General features: G+C 39.1%; 1 protein-coding gene across 7 annotated transcripts in view; it reads right to left on the reverse strand.

The window, feature by feature from the left end:
- Nucleotides 1–12,540, reverse strand: part of mak (male germ cell-associated kinase) — a 53,081-nt gene extending 40,541 nt beyond the window's left edge. For all 7 annotated transcript variants that reach the window (XM_056738948.1, XM_056738946.1, XM_056738945.1 and 4 more), the window contains exons 1-3: nucleotides 12,394–12,540; nucleotides 10,836–11,060; nucleotides 266–320 (exon numbers count right to left, since the gene is read on the reverse strand). In XM_056738948.1, coding sequence (XP_056594926.1) covers nucleotides 266–320; nucleotides 10,836–10,936 — 156 coding nt within the window. In that variant the 5' untranslated portion in view covers nucleotides 10,937–11,060; nucleotides 12,394–12,540. The remainder of the gene's footprint in view (nucleotides 1–265; nucleotides 321–10,835; nucleotides 11,061–12,393) is intronic.
- Between the last annotated feature and the right edge of the window lie 831 nt (nucleotides 12,541–13,371).

Below are 13,371 nucleotides of genomic sequence, written 5' to 3' on the forward strand. Positions count from 1 at the left end.
CATTCTACTCAACAATGTTAAGTTGATCAGTCAAACACTTTTTAAGTAAAGCTGACAGATCTACATTTTTAGGATAAATAACATAATTATCTTATGTTACTTCAGTAAATTGCTGTCATTTTAGTCATAATATGAGAAATCAAATGTGATTTTTAAATAATTATGGTGCTTTTTTCTGTAAAATATTTATAAAAAATGCAAGGCATTTATTTGAATAACTCATGCCACCATACCATTTTTAAAATAGCTAATATGCTTTTCTTACCTTGACCTCTCTCAGATTAATGCACTCTTCCCAGGAGTAAAACTTCCTCTTCATTCTGTGAAAAAGAATGACTAAAGTCATCTCCATGGTTTCATTTCTAACAAATGGTTCATACAAAAAAGTCTGCCACCTGAATTTACTACACAATTATTAAAGCAACAATACTAATATATCTGTACATATGATGTGAACAGATGGGTTTTTGATAACATGCGATGTGGTTGATATTATAGTACGCCAGCAGATCATTCGGGTCACTGAAGCAGGGCTGTCAAACATTTGATTGCATCAAGAATAAAAGTTTGTCTTTGCGTAATATATTTTTAAAAACACACATTTATATAAAAAGATACATACATTTGTAGATGTATTTATTAGACTTAATTTATTTATATTTACCAATAACTGAAATTATATATATATAAACGCTTATCCATTTTTATATTTTTCTTAATTATATGCGTGTATGTGTTTATAAGTGTCATTCCCTGTCCACTCCAAATGAGTTCAGACTCTTTCAGCCCCTAAGTAACCAGTCTAACTAAATGAGCAAAGCTCATTCACACCCTTCGTTCTCTTGCAGTTCAATGATCTCTTACATTCTGTATAAACAAATTGGTTCAAAGGAGTCATTTGTTTACGAGTCGTTCTGATCTGACTGAGCCGGCCGCCTAGAGTTGAGCCAGATACTCGGCTGAAACGAGTGTCCGGTACGGATAGAGCACTTTTGTAGAGTACGAGTATCATACGAGTAATACGAGTCAATATCTGTGCTCGGATTGAATAAAAATCCTCATTGGGTAGCTGACTGTGTCTGCGTTCTGTGATAGGCTAGTCACAGCGCCCCTCCCCTACACACATACAGATGTATTGTGTTGCTGACTGTGTCCCGCTCTGCTCACTCACATACAGAACGCTGAGAAGAGAACAGCTCTCTCTCTCTGTCTCTCCCTCATCACTCAGGTTCACGGGTCTTTTCCGTTAACGTTTAGGGTTTCTTCAGCTTCAGGTTTGTTTTTTACTTCGGTTTGTAGTACTTACTAATTTACCAGTAGAGTTTTGATAAATGTGGGGTTTGTTCAGACGTGGTGCTTGGTAGAATGCGACTCGCGTTGCGACTCGCGTTGCGTCTCTGCCTGTCTGAGTTTTTTTTTCTTTTTTTAACTGTCAGCTGGCTCTAACCAGTTTTTTTTACTTCACGCACTGAGTGTCTGACACTTTCTTGCTGTATTTCTTAAAATATTTTTACTTCATAATTGCAACTGCATGTGTTGTATTCATTGTTGCAAAACTTGTTCTGTTTATAGTTTGTTTGTTACGTGATCAAAACCATTGATCTGAAGCGTTAATGTGGATGGGGTCGTGTGTGCCTCCTTTCGCCTTCCTGAAGTCCACAATGATCTCCTTTGTCTTGGAGGTGTTAAGGAGCAGGTTGTTGTTTGAGCACCATGTGGCCAGGAGCCGTACCTCCTCCCTGTAAGCAGTCTCATCGTTGTTGCTGATGAGACCAATCACTGTTGTATCGTCTGCGAACTTGATGAAGGAGTTAGGTCCATTCACAGGTCTGCAGTCGAGTGTGGAAAGGGAGTAGATAAAGGGGCTCAGTACGCAGCCCTGTGGTACACAAGTGTTGAGGGTGATGGTGTTGGAGCAGATGTGGCCTAACCTAACAAGCTGAGGCCTGTTCGTCAGGAAGTCCATAATCCAGTTGCAGGTTGAATTGTTAATGCCTAGGTTTCCAAGTTTGATGATTAGCTTGGAAGGGATGACGGTATTGAATGCAGAGCTGAAGTCTACAAACAGCATGCGTGCATAAGTGTCCTTATTATCCAGATGTGTGAGCACCGAGTGCAGCGCCATGGACACCGCATCATCTGTGCTCCTGTTGCTACGGTAGGCAAATTGGTATGGGTCCAGTGTGGATGGTAAAGAGTCTTTTAGTTGTGACAGGACCAGCCGCTCAAAGCACTTCATAACAATGGGTGTGAGTGCTACAGGGCGGTAGTCATTCAGGCATGTCGGGCTGGAATGTTTTGGAATGGGCACAATGGAGGTGGATTTGAAACATGCTGGAACCACTGCTTGGGCGAGGGACAGGTTGAAGATATCCGTGAAGACCCCAGCGAGCTGCTCCGCACATGCCCTGAGTACGCGACCAGGGATGCCATCAGGACCAGCAGCCTTGCGTGCGTTTATCCGGCTTAGTGCAGTGTAAACATCTGTGGAGTTTAGTGTGATGATTGGGTGGTCAATAGAAGGTGTGAGCCTGGTGGCGGGTTCCTTATTGTCTCTCTCAAAGCGTGCATAAAAGTCATTAAGCTCGTTCAGAAAGGCAGCATCTGTGGCTATGGGGATGGAGTGGTTGGGTTTGTAGTCACTAATGGCCTGGATGCCCTGCCACATGCGTCGAGGGTCAGAATTGGTAAAATGCTCCTCTAACTTCAACTTGTAGCAGTGCTAGGCCTATTTGATGCCCCTCTTCAGATTAGCCCTGGAAGTACTATAGGCCAGTGCATCACCTGATCTGAAGGCGGTGTTGCGTGCTTTCAACAGGAGGCACACTTCCTTGTTCATCCATGGCTTCTGATTCGGGTATATGGTGATCTGCTTTTGAGCTGTGACACTATCAATGGTGGTATTGATGTAGTCCAATACAGAGGAGGTGTAGGTGTCTATGTCCGTGTGAGAGCCACTGGTGGCCTGAGAAGCAAACATACTCCAGTCTGTGTGTAGAAACCTTTCCTGGAGTGTTAAATCTGCCCCCGCAGGCCACACCTTGATGGTCTTCACTGATGGCTTCACACAATTAATGAGAGGTGAATACTTGGGGGTGAGGAACAAAGAAAGGTGATCAGATTGACCCAGGTGGGGGAGGGGGGGCGCGGTGTAAGCTTCAGCCATGTTTGTATACACATGATCCAAAGTTTTGTTTCCTCTTGTGTGGCAGGAAACATGCTGGTGAAATTTAGGGAGCACTGACTTTAAGTTAGAGTGATTAAAATCTCCCGCAACAATAAATGCAGCGTCCGGGTGAGCAGTGTGTTGTTTACTGATGCCTGCATGAAGTTCTTTCATAGCAAGCTTGGCATCAGCATCCGGTGGAATATAAGCTGCCGTTATAATGGTGGAAGTGAATTCCCGTGGCAGATAAAACGGTCTACATTTAACCATGAGAAACTCAAGGTTAGCCTAGCAGTGTCTCCCGACAATAACAGAGTTTGTGCACCAAGCTTTATTTACATAAATGCACAATCCACCTCCTCTTGTTTTAGCGGATTCCATTCTGCCGCGCTTCTCCTGCCTTTGTTTACGATCTCGGCGCCGCCGGCGAGCACTTCCGCCCGGCTGTGTGGGATGCGTAGCATCGGGTGTTTTGCCGATCTCAGGAACGAGTTGAATGTTGCGGATATAACTTCCGGGAATGCGCAAACCGATATCCAAAAGCTCATGCCGGGTGTACGATGTGAATGCACAACTGTTCTGAACGAACAGGCCCGAGATGAGCAAGAAAAACACTATATAATTGCTAAAACTGGAGAGACGCTGAGCCTCGCGATGTTCACGCGCCGCAATCCTACGCCTACTCTAAATAAATAATGCTGTTATACAGAGTTGCAACTACTAAACACAATCGCGTTCACACACTGCACCGTAGGGAGGGCAAGAGCTCGCACACAGAATCACACCAAGCAAATATAGAAGGGGTGTGTGAGAAACTCTGCTAACCTTTCAATAAGTCATAAACTGGATCATCCGTCTTCTCTGTCAATGACATCTATGAATGTTGATGTTTACCAGGAAAGGCAAGTAAACGGAGGAACGCATATTGAAAGCACCACCACATCTTAGTTAGTTCACTGTGAGAGAGGAGCTGTCAAGGTGCCGCAAGCAACATGAGAGAGAGCCGCTGAGCACTCGCAAATCTACAATGAATTAAGCTGTTTTAAATTGTAAAATAAAAGTTTAAAGAGGAATCATGAAAAATCTATTTATGGCGGCCAGTGTTGATAGTGTGGCTGGCCGCAACAAATAAATAAATATGGGAAACAGATAAAACAATGATATTGTAGTAGAGTAGGCGGGGCGAGACCGTGGTTCGAGTCCGGTGAGTAATTGTGAATTAGCGCCAGGTGTGGGCACACCGGCCTCGAATCACGTAGGAGATGGGAGCATATAAAAGGAACGAGCGACCGGACCGTCGAAGAGAGAGGACCGGGCCCGAACTTATGTTATGTTTGTATTTATATTTATATTCATGTTTTGTTCGCCGGCGGTCGTCCGTGAGGGGCCGCCGGATGTTATATTACTTTATTAAATGTTTTGAATGTTTGCCGGTTCCCGCCTCCTTCCTTCCTTTTAATTGAGATGTGTTACAGATATGTTGATATGATTTATTTAAAATTATTAATCTGTGTTTACTCATGACATATTGAGAAAGCAAGAGAGAATGAGAGTAAATAAAATAAATAGTGTATGGGTGTTGTAAAATCAAGTGTGTGTATGGTAAGCTGTTCCCACAATCTTTTAAAGTAACATGTTGCCAGTACTTCATAGATAAAAAACAACCAACAAAGACTACCCGAAAATAAACCTAAAAAATCCAAATAGGTTATATTTTATAAGTCAATAAAACTCAAATATCTGTAACTGAGCATTTTTTTTCAAATAAAGTGGCAAGCTTTATGAGCCGAGACCAACTATCAAACATAAAAAGCGCCTAAAAATAAAATAGATGGCAAGACTTCAAAGGAGCGCTCCATGATACAGCCTTCCATAAATAAAACAAAGCACACCTGTCAGCGGTAGTTTACTTTAAATGAAAGTAAATGCAGGAGTGACAATACCTGTCCGTACATACATGGAATGATAATTTAGTAAATTCACTCCTGTATTTTAATGCGATTGTCACTTACGAAACTGCAGTGTGTGCATGGCGCAACAGGATGAAAGACACCAGGCTTAATGGACTTGCACTAATGAACATTAAACCTGAGATTAAAATGAACAGCGAGGAGGTGCTTAAAATTTTGTGGCATTTCTTGAGTATTTGGTATTTGCATGTATGAGAGCTTTATATTGGGTGTTGGAATTCTGTGCGTACCCTGAGATAAAATCCTGCAGCCCTGCCAATGGTGACAGTTATAAAATGAGGAAAAGGCATTTTCGTGTTCTTTTTACAAAATTTGCATGCCTGTAACTCCAGAACTCTTAAAGGTTCCTTAATGTCTTTTCAGATTTTTGTGCATTACCAACAACAACAAAAAGTGTCTTACAGTAATATCCTTAACCCAACAGGAATTCTACAATTTTTTATTTTGCCATTTTTGCCACTCTACAACTTCTAATCTAGTCTAATCTAAAGGTTTTTGCCATGTGTAATTGTGACACTTTTGAGTGTTTGCTCAGCGGTGTATCCATGGGAGCATAATAAAGTTAGATTTTTCCCCATGAAACAGGAAGAACTTCTTTTCAAATTTCACACCACCATCCCCAACATGCACAAAGGATGGGAGGGCCCGATAAATGCTGAATCAGGGTTTTTCCAGCATAGAGAAATTGGAGGCCCCTACGTCAAATGTCGTGCCGCCTCAGGCTCTCGCCAAATTTATGTAGGGAGTCTTCACAAGAAATGCTGCGCGCATTTAATAAACTGTCATTTGTAACTGCAGTTGCGACATTACGCCACAATGGAGGTGCTGTTTCGTTATCAACACACTGAGGCAGAAGAAGAGCCAGCCTATGTTCCACGGCTGTTTGTTTTGCATCAAAGTACGTTTCATTTCTTAATTTTCTCAAATTAACATGACGTACATCATTTTGATGTCTTGGATCGTTGAATCAGCGTATACTGTACACAGCGCGTTGAACAGATTCATTTAAAATATTGAACTTTACAGTCACTAGCGTATAAAAGGTATCATTGAATCATTCAAAGTGAACCACAGAGAATGCAAGATGTGAATGAGCTTTGCTCATTTAGAAAGACTGGTTGATTCAGTTTGCTATTGTGGGCTGAAAAGTTAGTTGAAAAATCACAAAAAAGCTTTATTTGATAAAAAAAACCCATTTCTATTTGGTTGAATAAAAGTAATGTTTTTTAAAACTTTTTATTTGTCATTTTTAGAATTTAGAAGTTAGACATAATTAATATTGCGTAAAATAATTTATAGTCCGTTTAATATTTGACCTGTGTTTCTCTCTCCTATTTGTGCTTTCACTGTGCATGTGTGCGAGTGTGTTTGCGTGTGTGCGTCTATGTCAATGTGTGTAAGTATGTATGCATATTGTGTGTGTGGAGCATTTGTATGTCTGTCTTTTGTTGTTTTCACCTTTTTCTTGTTTTTACAGGTATATGCATTTAGTTGTTTTTCTTGTATTCAATGTGTCTCATGTACAGCTGCTTTGTAACAATGAAAATTGTAAAAAGCGCTAAATAAATAAAGTTGAGTTGAGTTGAGTGAGAATTTTTATGTCAAACTCAAAGTCACTTAGTTAATCCACTTAAAGTTATGGTAGGCCTGCGTGCGTGTGTGTGTGTGTGTAAAAGATCAGGATGGCACCACCTCATGGTTTTCCTGCATAGAGAATTTGGAGGCAGCCGCCTACGCCTAATTTTGTATGGAAGCATATGTGGTGCAAATTCAATTTGCAATGTAATATGCAAAATGGCAATGCAATATGTAAATTGACAATGCAATTGAGTATCTAAATATACATTTCAAATAACGTATGTGCAACATTAGGTGCAAAATTAAAATTAAAATTCAATTATATAAATTACATTTGTCAGTTCCTACACTAGTTTTGATAAGTTATTTAAATTGATATTTTTAACGCTCTTAAAGATGCAAAATTAAAATGAAAATGCATTCCCGGATTGATTATACATATTTAAGATAGTCAAGCAAAACTGTAGCAAAAAGAAAATTCTAATGTCATTTTCCCTTAATGCATTAACATTAACAGGTTGAACATTTGAGATTGCATTTTCATTTACACACAGCGCAGTGTGTAGAGTGGTGCAAAATTCAATGTGGACTTGAAAATGCATTTCGAGCTGACCACGCCCCCACCCCGGTACAGCGTCATTACGTAAAGGCGGAGCCAGCATCGCTAGTTACAAGCATGGATGTGCGGTTGCAAAGCTGAAAAAAACATTAAATTGCATGCACACGAATTGGAGCACAAAAAAAAATTACTTGGGTGTTTTTTTTAAGATTAGTACGTCTCTGTAGACGATAGAACTAGTAGCTTCATTTCTAGAATTTCTGCCTTATCAAGCGGTGAGCTCGCCTGTTGAATGTCTCATAATCAGTTGACTTTCTCATAAGCGTTTTCATCATGAACACATTCAGTATTTTGATTATTGTGTTTTTTGTCACAATATCTTCATACAATTGTTCAGAAATGGTCGTTTTGTGAGACCACTGTTCAGTAACTGTACAGTACAATCACAAACGCGATACATCCACGTGAAATACACCTCTGTACTCTGCTTCTTTCGTGCTGGAGAAAGTGTAAGGGGAGAGATTATGCACAAATACACATAAACATTGCCAAAGTGGAGATCTGCCCTTACGAAAATTAACCTTGGTTTCTAATTCAATACATTGCAAATTGAATTTTGCACCACATATGCTTCCATAATTTTGCACCGCCTCAGCCCCTCTCGACAAAAACAGTGTCGCATTCACCCTGTGAATGCTTGAATTGCTTCTGGAGCTCCATGAGTCTAAACATGCAGTTTTATAACTATGTGTCTTTCCATTTAGGGCAGTGTGGTAGGACACTGTATGCATGTTTTTTTCTCCATTGGAGTTTTGGGTTCCACGCCACCATTTGCATACTGTTTTCGCACCGTTTGCCATATTGGGGGAGGCTGCTGACATCAGCTTTAGAATTTAAAGTTTTAGTATTATTAATATAACTTTAATGTGACACTGACTGTGTGTGTGTGTGCGTGCGTGCGTGCGTGTGTGTGCTCGTGTGACTATTTAAAAAACTACAATTTGCCTCACCTGGATTGTTTAATTATTCGCCGAATGAGAATTTCATTAATGTTTTTTTATACATTGCGCTACAGAGCCATGTTGCCACACATTATTCTGAAATCCATACCATACGTACATTTTCACCACTTCTGACACAAGCATGTTTAGGCTCTCAGAAATGAGATCAAATTTGAGGATGATAAATAGATGAATTCCTCACACCATCAGTGCTCGGGCCACAACATCCCTTTACCCAAAATTCCCTGAACCTCAAACCCATTTCACGGAATGACCCAATTACAAAATAAATATGCATAGTACACAGACATATTATATGTAAACCCAAACTTATTCTGGATCCGATTAATCATTTGACAGCCATAAGTCTCTGTTTTGGCATTTTCATAACTAATTATGTAAGAGAGAAAGTAGCTGATACTGAGACACAGGCTTGGCTACTTTCGCCGCCACCCGAGTATCGATTTGCATAGTAACCACTTGTTCCTGCATGGTCACAACATCTCAGAGACGCATTTATAATTCACATCACCCGCTAACACTCTAAAAGCGTGTGCGTTTGGTGAACCTTTTCTCGGGTGAATCAAGAAGGAAAGTCTGCCTAATCATACCTGCTGTAAGAAAACAGAAAAAGAAAACAGAAAGCAGTAATGTACATCCGAGAATAACGCTCTTATAGTTTGTTTGTGTCGAGGTCAGGGTTAAAGATACTGTAGTAAGTGTAGAGGCCGATTCATTTCAGGTACTTAAGGAGTGTAAACCATGAACACGTTTCTCTAAACTAAAGAGTCTGGGCTACTTAAGGAGCAGGCATTCTGTGGAGGAGGTGTGGTCAGTTGTAACCAGCTTAAAGACATCAAGTTTACACTCTTCAAAGGCATCATTAGGTTGAAGTTTCTTCCAACCTATTTCACTTATGTGCAATGAAATATTTTGTAGTGAAAAAAATCATGTTTTAACATTTAAGGCTTAGTTTGGACCTTAGTCCTTCTTAGGCAGTATACAAAGATAGCAACGCATTAAGTCAGGTCCCTTTTATTTACATGTCGCTTCATACAATATAATTGTTTATGTAACACCCTTCTAAGATGCCTTGATCTGGGAAATTGTAACAGACATCTTAACCACCTATTATACTCAGTAGTAATCCTAGGTGGAAGTACTTTAGACAAGATGTAATGGTGGGGTGAAAGGGAGTATGAAACCTTAAAAGGATACTATAAACAGGAGCACTGGGGGTTAGGAATCGAAATTCAGTTCCATTTCTGGAATCGTAATCGAAAGTTTAGGAATCAGATACTTGATATAAACATTGTATTTAAATTACTCCTACCAATTCCTGTGAGCACATTTTCAGAAATGTGCATGTGTTAACTCTTTATTTGCTGATATCTAAATAAAAGGCCTTATGCAAATTTACCATATTTTTACTATACTCAACTCTCAACTCAACTTTATTTATATAGCGCTTTTTACAATTTTCATTGTTACAAAGCAGCTGTACATGAGACACATTGAATACAAGTATGAATTCGAAAGCAGCCCCCCCGGCCAGGCAGATAGTGCAAAACAATATGCAAACGGTGGTGAGGAACCCAAAACTCCCATCGAGAAAAAAAACCTCAGGGGAACCCAGGCCCAACCAGGGGATTCCAGTTCCCCTCTGGCAAAAACTAAAGCACAGTAACCACAAATAAATCATAGTTTTTAATATAGTAACTACATTTTAACCATGACATTTGTAGTTAAACTATATCTAGTTTATCTAGTTATGTTTGTAGACAAAACAGTGGTCCTAAATACATTAATAAACAACCAGTCAATAGGCAGGCTAAATTACCAGATATGTTAATGTATGGTATGTTTTACTTCATTTTCAAAACTTTGGAATCGAAACTGGGAACCGATAATAATTGGAATCGACAAGCAGAATCAGTATCAATAAAATTTAAATGATCCCAACTCTGCAGCTTCACCCGTAAGAACCCAGAAATAAACAATGAGAATGTCAAATTTTACTATTTTTCTCATTCGAAATTCAATTTCCCTCGGAAATGCATCAAAATAAAGAAGAATAAAGGATTGCAACTTCCGGTTTACGGGGACTTTAACATTTAACATTCTGTGTAGACTTAAAACAGGTTAGATATGTTTTGTTTTCTCAGCATATTTGCTTGTATGATCAGCTCATATGACCCACCCTGTGCAGCCGTTTCTCTTACCCGGACCACACGCGTATACAACCGCTCTAGTGCCCTATGTGTCATTCATCATTTTGGACACAATAAAAGAATGACTAATTGAGGCGTCGCTTTAGCGGCTTTCATTTAGAAACTTTAGAAATGAGGGGGCTGAAATGTAGAATGATGATGAAATTTCTATATTTTTCCGAGCGCACACGTTTGATTTCACTGGGTCTTAAAATACCAACAAAAAAAAAAATCGATAGATGTCACGAATTACATCCTTTATGAGATAAATGTCAATGAAAACCCTTTGAAAGGACCTTTTCAGGTCATCACTAGTGTTTATGACACCTGTGTCAGTTTGGGTTGACGCACCTTTTTATTGCCACTAGTTCTCCAGACTCATTGCTTTTGCCCATCAGGACACTGCCGTAGGTCCCATCGCCCAGCTGCTTTAGGGTTGTGTAGCGGTTCATCCTCAGAGAAACACGGTACTGACAGATGCTATTCTCTCTCAGATCCCTCACTCTCTCATTCCTGTTCGGTAAATGATCTTATGAGAAGTCTAGCAGTGACCTCCTCTCCATCCCACTGTTGGCACTTAAATAAGACAAACAATATCACTTGAGAGACACTGTTTTCCTTCCTCAACAGTAAAATAAACTTCAAAACATTATGCATAAGGCCACAGTTTATATGTTCATAACAAGATCTGCTAAGTAAATGATTCATGTGAAAATGTATAATCTTTGACTGGAAAATTAAATATAATCCCTTTAAAGATGTTCTTTCATCAGATTTTTGTACTCCCTGCACCTCTGTTACCTGTTAATACTTCTGTTGATAAAATGCTAATGAATCATTTTAAAGGTTTATTTTTCGACCATAATCTTATGGGAGAATGATTCAGCCAGCCTTCACAATCACACAAACTGGAGATCTCGATAGGATCTTGCATCACGGACACTTTAGGGAATAGTGCTGTTCTGCTCTTCATCAGCCAATGGGATTTAAAGATCCAGGCTTTCTGCACATGTGTCTGTTTGATCAGCAGCAATGATAAATGTTTACTCATCAATACATAAAACTGACCAGTCATTTCACAAATGAGGCCTCCGATTGTCTTACTTTTTTGTTTTTAAAAACGCTTTACATTTAAGATGTAAATAGAATATATATGATACACAAGAATCAAACACCTTTTCTCCTCAAAGTTTCAATAACATGACAGGTATAAAAACAATGTTAAAGAGGTATGGTTTACTTTGCATGTTTATATATTTAAAATATTGTGAGCTTATACAAAATATAAGATCATGATCTTCACATGGAAAAGAGATAGACCGAGAGTCAGGCAAAACATCTTTAAATGCAATGAAAGTAAACATGTCATAATCAGATCAATTCATCCTTCCAAATATACCAATGCAACTGCATACACACACAGAGAGTAAACACACACCTTACATCTATCTTAAAATTTCAATGTATTAAAAATAAATTACGCCAAACATTAAATGCATGGCACAAAGCTAACGTAGTTCTCTACCAGCAATCCGATTTAGGTGGAATTAGTGGATCTACAGATGACTAATGGAGTTAAGATGTTTTTCCAGGTCACTTAATAGCCTGAACACATGTAAATCAACATTTAACGTTAGACTTGCAAAACAAATGGAAAACGACAACATAATATCGTCCCGATAAATCCCATTTAAACATTTACATGGGTACTTTGTTAACGATTAGCGTCGCTTACTTTAGAAAGCAAATGCTCTACCAAAAGAAAACATATTAAATATAACAGACAAAAATAAAGACACATTTCAAGCTATTTTACTGAAATTATTGAGCACTATTGCTCATCGTTGATCTACAGTGTTTGTAACTTATCTGTATACTAGGTTGACTGTTTTTTTCTCGTGAAGCTCACCCGCAGTGATGGCACTCCTCCCTGATCGCCGTTGTATGTGTGTGTAGATATGATGGTGTGTTTTAGAGAGATATAACGTGAGTTTATCTCTCTGTTAAAGAGGTGTGATCCATCCTCACCCAGGCAACCGACACTCGCGACAGGGAACAACACACACAGTCAGGCGGAAGTTAGAAGTCACGTGGGTGCGCAAAGGCTAATGGGGCTTGTGGTCTTTTTCTTCTTGTTTAATGGCCGTTTATTCCGTGGAAATTGGCGTGTGGTCTAAAAAGATGATTTATTTTAAATGGCTTGTATTATGTTGCCTTCACGTGCTCTCGGAATTATCGGCAATATGATTTTCCGAGGGGAAAAAATGCACATGAACGCCCTATGGTAAATTGGGAAATAATTTGTATACCCGAGTACCCCATATGGACGGGCCTTACACAATCAAGATGGCGGATGGGAGAAGGATTCTGCTGTGACAGATATGATTTATTAGTATTTCCGCAAACATCTTCATTGAGTTGAGTTGAGTTGTCTTGTCTTGTCGTTAATTTAGTACATATTTACAAATATGAATAACCATTTGAACATACTGTCTATTTTAAACACTGTAAAAATAGCATGTGTTCCACCAATATTGCAGGATAATAGTCAGCAGGCTGACTAGTAAAACTATACAGTAGGATGTACGGATGAAAACAATTACCATATAACATTTTGATACCCGAGTTCCAGAGATGGGCGGGCAGCGTGGCGGATAGGAGAAGTATTTCTGCTGTGCCTGTTGTTAGTTTTTCCACAACAGCTTCATTTGTGTCGTTAAATGATATATGTAGTTGAAGCATATACTGTATGTTTTACACACTGCGAAAATATTCATATGAATTCAAATAAATATGTGTATGAGATTTTGTTTGTTTGTTTTACTGTTTATGTTACTAATAAATTAAAGGCCTTTTGCCCTTATACGTACATATATTTTCGATTGTT

The sequence above is a fragment of the Triplophysa dalaica genome, chromosome 23 (assembly GCF_015846415.1).
Source record: "Triplophysa dalaica isolate WHDGS20190420 chromosome 23, ASM1584641v1, whole genome shotgun sequence".
Lineage (NCBI taxonomy): Eukaryota > Metazoa > Chordata > Actinopteri > Cypriniformes > Nemacheilidae > Triplophysa > Triplophysa dalaica.